This window comes from Sapajus apella, unplaced genomic scaffold, assembly GCF_009761245.1.
Source record: "Sapajus apella isolate SASKATOON/1434 unplaced genomic scaffold, GSC_monkey_1.0 scaffold41, whole genome shotgun sequence".
In the NCBI taxonomy this organism is placed as follows: Eukaryota; Metazoa; Chordata; class Mammalia; order Primates; family Cebidae; genus Sapajus; species Sapajus apella.
Window position 1 is genome coordinate 11,916,025 of NW_022436981.1, and position 15,943 is coordinate 11,931,967.

A 15,943-nucleotide genomic window follows, 5' to 3' on the forward strand; every position below is an offset into this window, starting at 1 on the left:
TTTTATAGGAGGCTCCATGGTGGCTTTAAGCAGGACTGTCTCCACCTTCTCACCATACCTTGAGGGATCTCAGATATTGGGTCCCTCCCCTGCTGTATTAGAGTTAAATGGTCCCTTAGAGTCTTCTGATTTAGTCTTGGATTTTGTATTTTGCACAAATAGCTAACGTAACTGTTAGCCGGACCAGCCGAAAGGAAGTTTGATGGGTAAAGATTTTCTGAAATTGTTATGACAGCTTTTATAAATAAGTAGAAATGAGTGCTTGAAGATTTCAGATGTGATCTACTACTTGAAGAAGGTAATGGACTTTGAATATTTTGCGGCACTTATAGTGATTGGTGAATCTTTTCAATGGTGATGGCTATTTAAAGAAAAGTTACAAGAACATAAATGCAATTAAAAAACTGCAAAATGTCTTTGGAAATTCAAGCAGTTTCAACTTTCACATTTAACTACCCAGAACATTGGGAGCAGGGTACCCTTGTATGCAGCAGAGAACCAAATGAGATGGCAGTCAGTGCAATTACCACTCCTAGTCTCTGTCAGGAACAGGAGAAAGCAAAATTGTTCTTTAGTGTTTTCTCAAACCTTGAATCACTTTTTATTCCCTTACTCTCATGCCAAAGGATCCAAATAGATTATATATATAAACTCCCTATATAATCTATATAAAAAAATATATTTTTGAGTGTCCCAAGAGCCCTACCACAAGCTTGTCACCTTTAGGCACTATCTCTGTGCTGAGGTGCCATCACTCTATTCTGTGCCCTATTAAAAATAACCTTCTTCAAACTGATATGTTGGAAATTTGTATTTCTCCTAGGAATGTTTGTTTTGTAATGGCAGATCATAATTTAGCTTAAAGTAGCCCTGCTGTTGGAAGTTTAAACATTAGGTTTATGTTAATGGGGGTAATACATGGGCAGAATTAATTGTAGTCTCATAATTCACCAAATTACATGAAAGTAAAAACACACTGCAAGTGGGGACTATATGTCTGTAAAAGAAAAGCAACATAATATATTAAGATGAATGTGAGACTTGGAGTTCTGGTTCAACACTTACCAATGTATGATATTGGACAAGTCTCCATTATCTCAGTAAATATAAAAATAGAACAGGTTAATAATACCTACCTCACTGGATTTAATAATGAGAAAAAATGAAATCATATAGGTTTAGGTCTTTTATAAGCTGTTATGTGCCACATTCAAAATGGACCAGGAGTGGGAACATAAGCTTCTATCTCCATCCATACATGCGTTTACAAAAATTCTACTTTAGGCACAAAGCCACTGTTTAAAATAATATGTATACATAAATATTTTTTCATAAACTCCCTCATCTACAGAATTATCTGTTTTCATTATGGTTTATGTCAGTAGTCTTGGAAATGTTTAGTTTATGCCATTTAAGGTAGAGTTTCAGTACTTTTAAGTCCTTTTAAAAACCTTTGTCCCTAAGTTGCCTTAGTCTTTCTCTCCTTTGGTAAATGAGTTTGATTTCAAGCCATTTATATATAGATGAGTCTGTTCTGTGCATGTAAATAATATGGTAAAGAAGAAAGCTATACGAGCACATTTTTGTAGGGCAATGGTGACAGTTCCATTGTGAAACAGAATGGGGCAAAGAAAAAACACAAAAGACGTAGTAATGAGAACAATCTGCATTCTCTCAAGAAGCAAACCGAACATATCAACTATACCAATCTTTACTATTGTTATTCATTGTAGATGGGGCACACTGAGAGGAGCACAAGGGCGGAAAGAAAAATTCTGGGTATGTAACTTTTCCCAGTTGAATCCCTGTTGTGAAGTGAATATGTTTGAATCTTCTGTTCCTCTACCTGCCTGGTATTATTTAGTCACATCCTCAGTTGTGTAATATTTGTTAATAACATCGGCTTTTTCTCCAGCATAAAACTGATAAATATTTATATTGTATTTATAGTTTTCCTCAACTCCTATTTGAAACTGTAAAAAAAAAAAAAAAAATCAGTTTTTTTCCCAACTTGAGAATCAACTTTTTGTTCTATTATCTTTTATATTAAAGTAATGATTAAAATTCATTCATATATATGTATATGACAATGAACTTTATGCTTTTGTTATGTTAGTATCTCATATATATGGTATATTACATGTATGTATCCTATAGGTTAAGGCTTTTTTTTTCCTTTTTGCCAATTATAACATACACATGTGCCTTTACTCAGAACCAATGTCTAGTCACAAAATAATAGAAAGTTTCTGTTATTTTGGCAATTATAACAAACACATGTGTCTTTACTCAGAAAGAACCAATGTCTAGTCTCAAAATAACAGGTAAGAAACAATTTACAGAAGATTGAAACATATTACCTCAAATATTCGATTTGCTACAAGCTGGTCAATTGTCCTAAGTTCTTATGTATTTTTTATACAAATATAATAAAGTCTAGGTGGTAATACTTACCATAGAATTTAAATTTGAATGTACACAGTAGAGGGCATATTTTAGCTTACAAAACGCTAGATGCTAGAACTTGTACTTACCAGAATAATGCTTGGTGTATTTCTTCATGAGGCACTCACAAAATTCAATCACCCAATTATGTGGCCATACCTTATATTTGTGTTGTTGATATGTGGAAGCCTTATGCTTTTAAGTAGAAGGGTTCTCCTTTATATTTAAACTGAGTTTTAAAAAATCTAATTTTTTTCATTAAAATAAAACAATTAGTAGCCAACAATTAACATTAATGTCCAACAGTTAAAATAAATAAGTTATAAACTAGAATACATTATATGAATACCAAACAATTGTGTTTCTGCATAGGATTTTTATTAAATAAATTTGAACAGCTATTTAATCTCATAACAATGTAATATTTAGAGACAAAACCAAGTACTTTTACTAATGTATTTAACTCTCAACAGTTCTTGGCATATAGCACTTGATGGGTATTTGTTGAGTGAATATGAATGAATGTGCAGAGGAAAACATTTTATGATTCTTTCTTCTTCAACCTGATCATTCCCACCTTAGATCCCTACCTCTAGGTAGTGTACATGTACACACACACACACACCCCAAGTATGATTAGGTAGTCACTCATTTTCATATATTTAACACATACATGCACACTATCCTTTTTAACTGGTTGTATTTACTACCAATTCGGAACTTACTACTTATCAAATATCTTCAAAGAAAATTTTATTTCATGGGGCTAGGGGTAGGATTTCTTTCTGCTATGAATTTGTTTCGATAAATTGTTGAATGTAAGCAGTATGAATATAAGAATCAGACTAAAATTTATAATATTTTACACATTATTGGAGGCTTTTTTCTCTACTAAACTGTGTTCTCCTCATCAGTCAGGATTACATTAGACTTATTTACCAATGCATCTCAAGGGTCAAGTACTGTGATTGGTACATAGTGAGAATATAAACAAAACTCATGGAATGAACAAATGAATAACTTTAGCCTCCACATTCAGGAATAATTAGTCAAGTAATTAAAATAATTTTTAATAAAATATACTAGTGGTTTAATTAAAAGATGGAACCTTTAAGTACTGTTAGACTATTTTGTAAAGAATTGTGAAGGGTCTGAGATACTATCTCACTGATATAGATGATATAGATGTAGGTATAGATATAGGAGATATAGCACCTGGGTCAGAAGTAAGGAGTCCTTAACTAGATCAACAAGCAGAGTAACATAGCAGCATGTGTCCTCCACACCTTAGTCTTGCGGCGATGTGATAAGAGCCAAGTTAGCTGTTTACATCTCCTAAATGAGGGACAAAGAACAATTTCTCCATTTGTTTACTGGAGAGAGACAAGCAGATTTCTCCTTCCCCAAAGGAGGGAAAAAAACTTTCATTCCATTATGAGATGAAGAAGATCCTGTGTTCTCACTAAAAACTTTAGAAATATAAGCATGTCTTTCCAAGGGCCAGATAAGCAGCAGATAAATCTCCAGATGATGGGCTGTATCTCTTTTGACATGTAAATACCAAAGGAGACAATGCCTCCATTGTTCTGATAACTTACAGCTTAATTTAGGACCTTGTCTCTTTTCTTTTTGAGCCTCTTGAGGAGACAAGAGAAGTTTTGTTATCCTTCAGATCACATCATTAACTGGATGAGTGGCTACAAAAGAATATTTTTGGGAGAAGTGAAAGGAAACATTCCCTATCTTTTAATTATATGCAATGTTTTGTGGGTCAGGAAAGCCAAAACTTTATTCAAGAGCACTGAGAAATCTAGGGAAATTTTATTTCTTCACAATTATGTATGGATGTTTCAAAGTATTTACAAATAGTCCTGTGACATAAACCTATTTTTATAATAAAAATATTGGATGGCTTTCACTGTTGAGTAAAATGTAATAGATAGCAGCAAGCCATAAATCTACTAAGTAGAAAATAACAGAATTTTTCCAAAATTGTGTTTTTTAAAAATGAGAGTGCTGAATCTGGAGAAAATTTTTTTTGGCCTAGGACCATTTGGCAGGTTTGCGCATGAGGTTTATAACAGGCATGCTATGAATTTGTTTGGATTAAATTATAAGAGAAGTGAAGAAGAAAGATGTGACCAGCAACAAAGGGAAAAATACTCTCAACAGAAGCAATAGATAATACTTTAGGTATGGGCTTTAAAACAACCATTATTTTAAAAAATTAAGAAAGATCTAGATGAAAAGATGGAGAATTTATGTGTGTGTCTGTGTGTGTGTGTGTGTGTGTGTGTGTGTGTGCGCGCGCGTATATATATGAGTTCCTGAATTTATGAATGCGAACATTGCAAGAAAATCATACTTAAACATTTTATGATCAAACAGCTGAAGATAAAAAATAAACAGAAATTTTAAAATACCCACCCTATTTAAAATGACACATTATTATTATTATTTTTTAAAAGCAGCACTGACTGACAGCTGGCATTTCAACAACAATAAAAAAGGAAATTATAAGTCTACAAAATGACATTGTTAAAGTGCTTAATAAAATAATAATATTGATGATGTAGAAGATAACATGACAACATAGAATTTTATACACTATGACATTTTTTCTTCAAAATAAATACAAAGTTAAGACTTTTTAGACAAACAGAAGCTGAAATAACACAGTTGCAAAACACATACACCAAAAGTCACAGAAAAAAAGTAGACAAATATTTAAACATATCTCAGTATCTCACAGAAATAGCAGCTAAAAATAAGAAAATGCATGAGAGATTGAAAAAAAAAACTATCAGCCAGCTTTATGTCATTGAAATTCATAGGATATTACACATAAATATTGATTAAAAAAATTTTCTTTAAATGTACATGAAGTATTTGCCAATATTGACCACATTTTGGGCCATAAGGCATGTTCAATAAATTAAAAAAATGGAAATTGTACAGACTATACCATGATGAAAATTTTGTAATTTAGCTGAAGCAGTACTGAATGTAATAAAAAATGCATGCATTAAGAAAGAAGAAAGGTTAAAATTGATGCACATATTTTTTAAAAGGTTGAAAAGAATAATTCCATAAGCTAAAAAATTTAAACCGAAGATAAAATGAAGGAAATAATAAACAGAAGAACAAAACAGAAAGAAAAAGAAAGCAGGTGTATTATAACAGATGAAAATCAACAAAGCAAAGAGTGGATTTTTTGCAAAGATTAAATGTCTAGGAAGACTGAAAAAGAAGGTGAGATAAATTACCACAGAAGTGAGAAAAGAGAACATTGCTGCCGATTCAATAGATAGTAAGTAGGTAAGAAGAGGATATTATTAAAAAGTTATACCAATATAATTGAAAATATCGATGAAATGGGTAAATTTATTGGAAAACAAAACTTATCAAAAACCCACACAAAATGAAAATTGACTAAACAGTTATGGAACAATCTGAAAAAAAAATTGAGTCTATTTAAATTACTCTCACAGAGGAACTCAGGCTCAAAAGGCTTCACTGAATTTTTCCAAACATTTAGAGAAGAAATAAAACAAATTCTCCATCAAAGTTTTTCAGAGAATAGGAAATAAGAAATAGTTCCAAACTCATTTTATGAAGCACTGACACCAATACCAGAACTTGACAATACAAAAAAGAAAAATTATAGGTCAATATCTCTCATGAGCATAAAATTCCAAGCAAAATATTACAATTAAGAAATATATAAAACGATAATACTCCATAAATTTCACTTATGTCAAGAATGCAAGGTTGGTTTCAAATATTAAAATCAGTCAATATAGTTCATCAATATTTAAGAGTCAAGGAGAAAAAAAAAAAAAACACATGAATATCTTTTTTGTTTGTTTGTTTTTGATGGAGTCTCACTCTGTTGCCCAGACTGGAGTATAATGGCATGATCTTGGCTCACTGTATCCTCTACCTCCTGGTGTCAAATAATTCTCCCTACCTCAGCCTCCAGCGTAGCTGGGATTACAGATACTTGCAACCACGCCTGGCTAATTTTTGTATTTTTAGTAGAGACAGGGATCACTATGTTGGCCAGGCTGGTCTTGAACTCCTGACCTTAGGTGATCAGTCTCCCAAAGTGCTGAGATTACAGGCATGAGCCACCGCACCTGGCCTGAATATCTTAATTGGTGCAGAAAATGCATCAATAAAATTCAGCACTTAGTGTACTATTGTGTAACAAACTATCACAGATTTAGCAGATTGAAACAACATACATTTATTACCCCAGTGTTTTTCTGGGTCAGAAGTCCAGCGAACCCAGCTGGAGTCTCTGCTCATGATCTCACAAAGATTCCATATAAGTGTTGTTTGGGTTGTGTTTCTTTCTGGGGCTCATAATCCTCTTCTAAGCTCATGTGGTTGTTGGTAGACTTTTGTTTTTCTGGTTGTAGGACCAAGTCCCCATTTTCTTGCTGCCTGAGGATATTATCAGCTCTTAGAGGATGCCTGAAATTCCTTCCATGTGGCTCCCTCTCACAGATTTTTACAGAACCTCTCTCAACGTGGTAGCTTACATCTTCTAGACCATTAGGAAAAACAAAATTTCTGACTTCTATATCCTCTTTTAAGGGACTCTGTGAGTCATATTTCGTCCAGGAGCCATAGTTTGCCAATGCATAGGTCATAGAAATTTATATACATACGAAAAAAATTAACCTAGATCCCTTCCGCACTAAATACAGACAAAAACAATTTGATAAGGAGTATAGACCTGAATGTGATTGCAAAATAATAAAGTTTCTCAAAGAAAACATAGGCAAATAAGTTTGTGATATCTTTTAGAGAAAGCTTTCTTAAATCAGGAACAAAATAAATAGCCTTTTTAAAAATAAATTATCAGGCTACATTAAAATAAAAGCAACTATTGAAAAGATAGAATTATAAGAAAAAGTAAGCCACAGAATGAAAATAAAATTATCTATCTATCTGGAAAGATATCTGATAAGTCCTCACAAATAGAATGCATAGGCATTCTTACACATATATAGGAAGACCAAGATAACTCAATAAAATAAAACTCTTAAACAGAAACGTCAGAAAAGGGGGAAATCCAAATGGCCCAAATGGCCATGTGAAAAGGTGATCAATGTTGTTAGTTATCAAGGAAATGCAAATTAAGACCACAATAAAATATCACTTCATATACACTAGACTGGCTAAAATTAAGAGGATTGATAATAGCCAGCATAGATAAAGATTTGGAGTAAATAGAATCTTATACTACTGATGCATGTGTAAATGGAACAGCTACTTATGTTCATCATGTTTATCACCAGGAGAATGGGTAAACTGTGGTCTAGTCACACATTGAAAATACACAGTAATAAGATGAATTAATTGCTTACATATGCCAAAACATAGATGAATCCCAGAAACATTATTTTAAGCTAAAGAAGTCACCCTCAGTATATTTTGCATTATTCCATTGTTGTAAAGATCGATTATAGGAAAACCTGATGGGGAGGGGAGGGTGGATGTTGACTGGAAGGCAAGATATTAGACCTTCTGGGGTGCTATAAATGATTAATATCTGGATCTAGGTGGAGATTTCACAAACAAATTTCATAAACACAAGTATAAATGTATTAAGTTGTATACTTAAGATTAATATACTTTATACGTATGACTGTATGTATCATATATATTTTTTTATCTTAATAAAAGATGAAAAGTTAAGTCTTTAGAAATTTTCTCTCCTGCATTGCCATCATTTTCTTTATAATTAAATACAAAAAAAGTAGGCATTTGGAAGAAACAAACAAAATAAGTGCTGAAATAGAATAAATGAGAGTAGGAAGAATAAGATTAATAAACAAGATACATGTCCTGAGGTATATTTTATTAGCATTCATTTTTACAATGCCCACTGTTTATAATTGTATGGCCTTTCTTGCGAATCTATGGTTAGCTCTCATTAGCACATAAATTCACGTTTGCTTATACAATTTTTATATGCCTTTTCCATATTTACCAAGAGTCGAATTATGAAATTTTGAATGGTAATATTCTTCAGACATCCAAATGAGAAAAGGTACAGTGTTACGTATATTTGCAAGAATTTACAAATATTACTATTTGTAACCATTTGATATGTGGTGACTACTTTTATTTGGTACATATAGATATATGAACTGACTAGAAAATATGAAAATTGGCAGTTAGTTTACTTCATCGTTGCTAGAATTCTCACACACATTGATGCTGTTTCCTTCTCAGATATTCAAAGTCCATTTCATCTTTGAAGTGATAAATTGAATTTATAATTTTAGACATAGTTTTGAGAGAGCTCCTTTAAAGTGTCAGGTTGATTAAGGAGGAAAAGAGCCAAATCTTAAAAAGAAATGCTAATGAAAGTGGACTATTTATTAAAATTAATATCATGACAATTTCTGATGCTCAGTCTGCCCCTCTCTTACATGGTAGAAAAGAGTGAAAGCTCAATTCAACACCTTATGCCTTGAGAATGTCAGTGTAGATAACACCCAGGAAAATTTTCTGTCTTAGTCCCAGTGGAGGGTAAATGGGAAGCAAGTGTGAGAGCTAATTTATTGGGTTTTTCTGCTGCATTTAGTTGTAGACCTAACTCCCGTCTGTGTGTCCTTTGGCCTTCATGATAATCTCCATATACTCCATTGATGTTTTTGCTCTATCACACACTTATTCATTCAAGCTTTTAACCCAGGAGTCATTTAGGACTTACTCCAATCGCCCAACCATTTTTGCATTTTAAAAAGGAGAATTAAAAAAAAAAAATCTAATTCCTATTTATTTTACTTTCTGAAGATTTCTCAAATACTTTATTTTCTCTTATCCAACTTTATTTTCTCTTAGCCAATTATTATACAAGTCTACTAACCAGTCACCCTGCTTCTTGTCTCTACCCTGTTAAATCCATCCACTTCTTTTCATATAGGATAATGTAATCACAGTATGAATTTGCCCACCTTCTTTCCTGCTGGAATGAGCTCAATGGCTTGTCATCATCTTTCCCATTATTTTCTCATTATGGATGTTCTTAACTCCCCTTCCAGCCTCATAGCCTACCATTCTGCTTCCATCTCATGATCTAATTATAACAATTTTATTGCTTCATTTCACTACTTCATGCTATTTCACACTTTGGTGTTTATGCTTTTACTGTTTCTTTTTATGCGAATCTTTTTCTCCCTTTTTTATCTGATGAATTTATTCTCAGGCTTTAATATGTGTCCCATGTGACACTTCTTCAACAATGTCTTCCCTGAACCATCCAAGTAAGTGTGATGCCCTTTTTCTGACCTCAGGAATTCTACTGTGCATATTTCCATCTTAGCACTGGCCTTATGTTGGTCATCCTTCCTTTGACTATAAACTTCCTGAGCATAAGATAATTTATTATTTATCTTTGGTCTTCCAGTCCTTAATACAGGCTGTTGTTCACATAGTAGACACTATAACTGCAGCTTGCATGCCATCTTCTGATGGGCCATTTCAAACACTCATGCATATGTTACCTTTGCACTCTGGGAAATTCAGAAAGTAACACCAATTCTGGCTATTGCCAACACACATACATGCCTGTATATTAGTATACCTGATACATAATACAACCATTAATTAAAAATATGTAAGTTTTTGATAATTATAGTCTATAATAAATCAAAGGCATTTAAAGTTACAAATGAGGCTGGGCATGGTGGCTCACGCCTGTAATCCCAGCACTTTGGGAGGCCGAGGCATGCAGATCACGAGGTCAAGAGATTGAGACCATCCTGGCCAACATGGTGAAACCCCGTCTCTACTAAAAGTACAAAAATTAGCCAGGCATGGTGGCACGTGCCTGTAGTCCCAGCTACTTGGGAGGCTGTGGCAGGAGAATCACTTGAATGTGGGAGATGGAGGTTGCAGTGAGCCAAGATTGCACCACTGTACTACAGCCTGGGGATAGAGCGAGACTCCGTCCCCCCCACCAAAAAAAGTTACAAATTAGTTCCCCATTTTTTTAATACCAAAGTTTGTTACTCAACTTTTTCTTTTTCTTTTTTCTTTTCTTTTTGTTTTGTCTTGTTTTGTTTCTTCAGATTGCTGCCAATTCCTGGGGAAAGTCATGGGGAGAGAATGGCTATTTCAGAATTCTTCGAGGTGTAAATGAGTCTGACATTGAAAAGTTGATTATTGCAGCTTGGGGCCAACTGACAAGTTCTGATGAACCATAACGTATTAAATTTCCAATAACCCCCTAAATTTGAAGTTGAGCAATGTGAAGTTCTTGGTGACAGTGGAATCTTTGTCTCTTCACCATGTTAACATAATGTATCTGTTTTCTTGTTGTAGTCTATGCTTCTGCTTTCTTCATATTACTGAGCATAAAAAACACAAATAAAGGACAGCAGAGTGCCTAAGTGTCTTTAAAGTTCCCAGGTTGTCTTATTTTTCTGTCATGATGGTATCCCTTTTGCCTTTAATTGTTCACAAACGGTGTGATAGCATCTGTCTTAATAGTTTTTAGCACTTATTTGTAGAAATGGTGTGATTTCTCTCTTTGACCGATCAGGACCTTAGGCAGCAAGAAACAAATTAGAAATTCAGTGATTTGCCATCTTTATAACTTTCTTTTCATCCAAATAACACTTTCTTAGTTCAAACCTTGCTTATGTTTTGCTTAGGCAGTGGAAATACGTTATAAGTTGTTTATCTCGATAACTTAACATTTTGTTTCTTCTCATTTGCCTAAATCTGCCTTGTAATCTGGCCATAAAAAGAAAAGCAACACTCGCCAGGAAAGAACTACTCTCTATTGTACTCTGCAATGGCCTGTAATGTGGAGATGACAAGTAATGGAAAAGCTTGGAGGCTAACAATAGAAGCACTGTTCTGACATACACACATTTCTATTTTTGGAAGCTGGTATATTTTATGTAAAGTCTATTAAAATCAGCTGCAAAACTACATTTGGAAAGATAACAAAACATTTACTACCCCAAAACAGCAATATGATGCCATGATTCAGAAAGAATATATACACACTTTTATCACAAATACACTTTTATCACAGTTCACTGCTTGAAATTCTAAAAAGTAAGCTAAATTGGCACTCATTTGCATGTAAATTTTAGTTCTTTATAGTCAGATAAACAAAAATAGCATCATAGCAATGGTTGAGAAAGGACATAATCTTTTAATAACTAACTGGCATCTAAAATGGAAACTAGTAAACACAGAAACAAATCTGATCAGTAAGTGAACACAATTGATCATAAATACAACTGTGGGCTCTCCATGGCCTGAATTTCTGGTCACTATCATCTATTTTGATCGTTGGGATTTTTTTCTGTGATTGTGTCCGAAGATGTCCTGATTAGAGAAGCTAGACATGATGAAAATGTGATGGAACAGAGCACAGAAAGGTGAAGTGTTGTTGCAGTTGTTGATTTCTTCATTAATCACTGTAGTTTTATCAGAAGCAGCATTTATTCACTTCTTTCTCCCTTAGAAAATATACATGAGGGTGAGTCACCTTGTTGGGGTTGGCTGATGTTTCCTCAAAGGGTTGAGAAATAATTTTTTTCTCTGTTTGGGGTCCTCTAGAAGTAGCCCATAAGACAAAGTTTTGAGCACGAACAATTTGGTTAGGCCATGAAAAGAACACTAAGGTAGTGAGAAGTGACATGGGCTGGTGATGGTGGACAGAAAAGGTGCATTGACCTAATTTTTATCCCACTGGGGACTCTTGCTACATTCTTTAGATCTATACCATCTGAGGAAAGAAGTGTTCCTTGGTTGAGGACTGTTCCTGGGGTCCGTGGATTCCTTGTTTTTTCCAGTCTGGCAAAAGAGTCAGAGAAAATAGGTTCCAGTATCAGAAAAAAGTCAGAAGCAAAGAAAGGCAGGTTCTGGTAGTTTGAGGTCCACTGCAATGGTACAGATGAGGTAATGTGGGCAGGGCATCAATAGTGTCTGCAGTGGGTGTTAAAATACTTTTAAAATGCTTTTTAAATGCTGAAGACTGCTGAAGTAATAAATTCTAATGCACTAAAGTGCCAGATGAATAACATGTCTGTAAAAAAACATGGGATTATGTTGATCCACTTTTGCTTCTGTTATGCAAATGGATGAAAGATATTGGAATTAATTTTTCCCATTGTGGTTTGTGAGCTTAGGTTCTGCTGTTTTCAAAGGTCCTACCTTTCTAATGACACCAAATGATGAGGAAACTAAATCCAAAGTGAAAGAAAAAAGAAAATACCACGTTAGTAAGACCCATAGGAAAGCACAGTGTGTTCATGTAGCAATTACAGACCTAAAGAAGAGACAGAAACTAGTTGGGACACAAGTGTACCGATGGGATAGGGAAAATGTTGTTACTGAGGTTTGCTGAATCAGTGTCTTCCCTTGAATAGTGTTGTTTATCATTTTTACAACTTTAAAGAGCTTGTTTAGTTTTACTTATTATTCAAGGGCTCTGAGTCAACTTTCAGAAACTAATGATTAGTATATTCCTTGCCTTACTCTAGTGATTGAGTAACTATTTGCAGAATTAATTTGACTGATGCCTAGATGGCTTCCTCCCACAAATTAAAGTAGAAAAAACATTGAAGATAAGGGTGTATGGCCTCCTCTACTTCATGATGTTTGTATTATCTCATTTTATTCTAAATAACAAATAAGCTTCCCCAGTTTTTTAAAATACATGTTCAAAAATTTTCCTAAAAATACATAAAATGGAATGAAGTTTATTAGTTGGGATTCAACCATTAAAAAGGAAACCTCTGTAAGTCATTTGAACAGAAGAAATGTAGTGAAAGAAATTGCTTACCTAGGCAGCGGGGAATCTGGAAGGCAATGGGGGGTGGTGAGACAGCCCAGAGCTGAGCAACAGTAGAAAGCTGCCATCACCTCTAGACTGAGGGACAAAGAAAAGACAAAGGTGGGTAACTGGAATCTAGCGGCTGGTGTTAACCCAGCAGTTGCTGTAAGCATGACTGCCCTGTCTGATGGAAGCTGGGGCCATGAAAAGACATGGTGATGCCAAATTTGCCAGCTGAGGCAGAGGAAGGTGGAGAAACACCGTGGCCTCCCTGTTTGTCATGCCCTCCGAATGCTGATCAATACCTCTCATTGGCTGACTCAGCTGAAAGACATCTGGTATCAAAGGTTATAAAATGGAGCTGTCAGGGTCAACCCCACCCCTTTACCAGATACATGGGAGAACAGGATAAAGGTGAGGAAGAAAGGGTAAATGTAGAAAATGAATATTTGACTCATATAGATATTGGAAATTAAGATTACATAAAAGAATATTCTATCAACAGTTACTTTATAAATAGTTTATCAGCTTGGTCCCTTTGTTAATGTGTATGTCTTAAGTACTATAATGCTTGCTATTATACATCCCTTTTTTGGTTAATCTCTGTTGACTTATAGATAATATATGATAATCTATGCAAGAAAAGATGTTTTCCCACTGCCTTCACAGTAGTTTGTAGAACTCTGTCTGAGGTTTACTATCATTGTGAAGCAGCAATGTTGTTTGGGGTAAGTACCTGGGGTTTGTTGTCTTGCACCAAGAAATTTTAGGACACAGACACACACGAGGAGGTTAAAAGCCGAGGTTTAATAGGCAGAGAAAAGAGAAAGGAGAACAGCTCTCTCTCTAGTTAGAGAGATGGGCTTCTGATTGTACACGTGGCTGACGAGGAGAAGGGAATATGGAACCACCAGTTTGAACATGATTGGCACAACATCTATGTCTGTAGCTCAGTGTTATAGGCTGCTCTTGGTTAGAAAGGAAAATGATTTCAGGCTGCTTTTCATTTAAAGGAAAACATTACTGAGGACTTAAGTATCCTCGCTATCTGCCTAAGTGATTTCTTCTTAACTCCTATATCAACTGCCTATCAGAACGATTATGATAATCTCATCTCAGGATATTTATTTTTCTTTGGGTGGAAGTTGATTTAATTTCAAAGAAAAAAAGGGAGGGAAAAGAGAGTAGTACCTCACAAACCACCATTTTATGAAATGTGTCAAGAGAGAAGAGCATTAATACATCAGGTGTCATTGTATCAAGAAGGAGACTTCTAAAGAACACACAGACATTTCTTTCCTAGAGATGTCAATGAGAATGGAAAAAAGCATCAGCCCAGCACTGTCAAGAATGAAAGACTGAATGAAGGGAAAAGACTTCTCCATTTCTAGCCATGAATACTATTATGCATTATTTTGATACTATATCTGATAGAAATGTTTAAAAAGTAATTGATAGGTAAACCTAATAGAGTGAGATTTCTCCTCAAGCACCAGTAAGAGCCCCATTAATTAGAAAAAAATAGAAAAACACTCTCGCCTCTATATATCATCTCTGCTCTATAACCTCTACCCTTGTCAAGAGTTTAGCTTTACGCTTCTCAAGTTATTCCATGAAAGACTGGTTGATATAGTCTTTGTGTCCCCACCCAAATCTCATCTTGAATTTTAACCCCCATCACCCCCATGTGTCAAGGGTGAGACCAGCTGGAGGTAACTGAATCATTGGTGGTGGTTTCCACCATGCTGTTCTCATGGTAACGAGTTCTCATTAGATCTGATGGTTTTATAGGGGGCTCTCCCCGCTTTGGTTGGCGCTTCTCGCCATCTTGTGAGGAAGGTGCCTTGCTTTCCCTTCACCTTCTGCCATGTTTGTAAGTTTCCTGAGGCCTCCCCAGCCATGTGGAACTGTGAGTCAATTAAAACGCTTTCCTTTGTAAGTTTCCCAGTCCCTGCCAGTTCTTTATAGCAGTATGAAAACCAACTAATACACTTGTCTTCTGAGATCATAAGGGGAAAATGTCTAGTTATATTGAATTTAAGCTATATGTTGTACTCTGTACTTGAAATATGCACCGTTCACAGGCAGGCTGTTGAGAAATCCAGCAGCAAGTCTAGCACCAGCTGGATTTCAGTCCTCTCTCACATCAACGATGCATCCTTTCTAGTGGTCAACATGTTCAATTATATACAATAGCTCCACATCTGACCACAGACTCTTTTCTCCTAAAAATTCCCATTAAATCACACACTATCCAGTCAATATTATTGTAAGCCTGCAGGCTGTTAGTTACTGTGGTGGGTGTTTAGTTTATAACAGGGGACCCTCAATGCAGACAATCCCTGCCCTCTGTTAACTCACAAATTACTCTTTAGTGAAAAGCATTTTGGGAGATAACTGGCCTAGATACAGTTTTAAATAGAAAGTTATGTAACAAGCTTTTAGAGAGAAGCTGGAATACTCTGAGTTTTGATATAGCAGCGAGCGTTTATCTTTATCTGTAAATCACCTTTGATGCCCCTATCGAATGTAACCTTAGGCTAGCTATAGCTTAGATCTGAGCCAGTCTGAAATTTCTTGTGACAGTGCATTGGTTTATAAAGTCAAATCCTGTGCCATGTTAATGCTATGAAAGTATGTGAGAGAACATTTTCCACTTTGTCCCAGGACTCATTCATG

The 15,943-nt window shown here is 34.9% G+C and overlaps 1 protein-coding gene and 1 long non-coding RNA gene across 7 annotated transcripts in view; one reads left to right on the forward strand and one right to left on the reverse strand.

Moving 5' to 3' along the window:
• The window catches only part of TINAG (tubulointerstitial nephritis antigen), a 94,846-nt gene extending 83,820 nt beyond the window's left edge, over positions 1 to 11,026 (forward strand). For all 6 annotated transcript variants that reach the window (XM_032299735.1, XM_032299739.1, XM_032299738.1 and 3 more), the window contains 2 exons: positions 1,734 to 1,779; positions 10,539 to 11,026. In XM_032299735.1, the coding sequence (XP_032155626.1) occupies positions 1,734 to 1,779; positions 10,539 to 10,673 (181 nt within the window). In that variant the 3' untranslated portion in view covers positions 10,674 to 11,026. The remainder of the gene's footprint in view (positions 1 to 1,733; positions 1,780 to 10,538) is intronic.
• Positions 2,698 to 4,260, reverse strand: LOC116565854. The gene is made up of 3 exons (XR_004275624.1): positions 4,180 to 4,260; positions 3,909 to 3,914; positions 2,698 to 2,908 (listed from the first exon to the last, which is right to left on the reverse strand). It is a non-coding gene; the product is annotated as an uncharacterized LOC116565854 (long non-coding RNA).
• Positions 11,027 to 15,943: the final 4,917 nt, after the last annotated feature.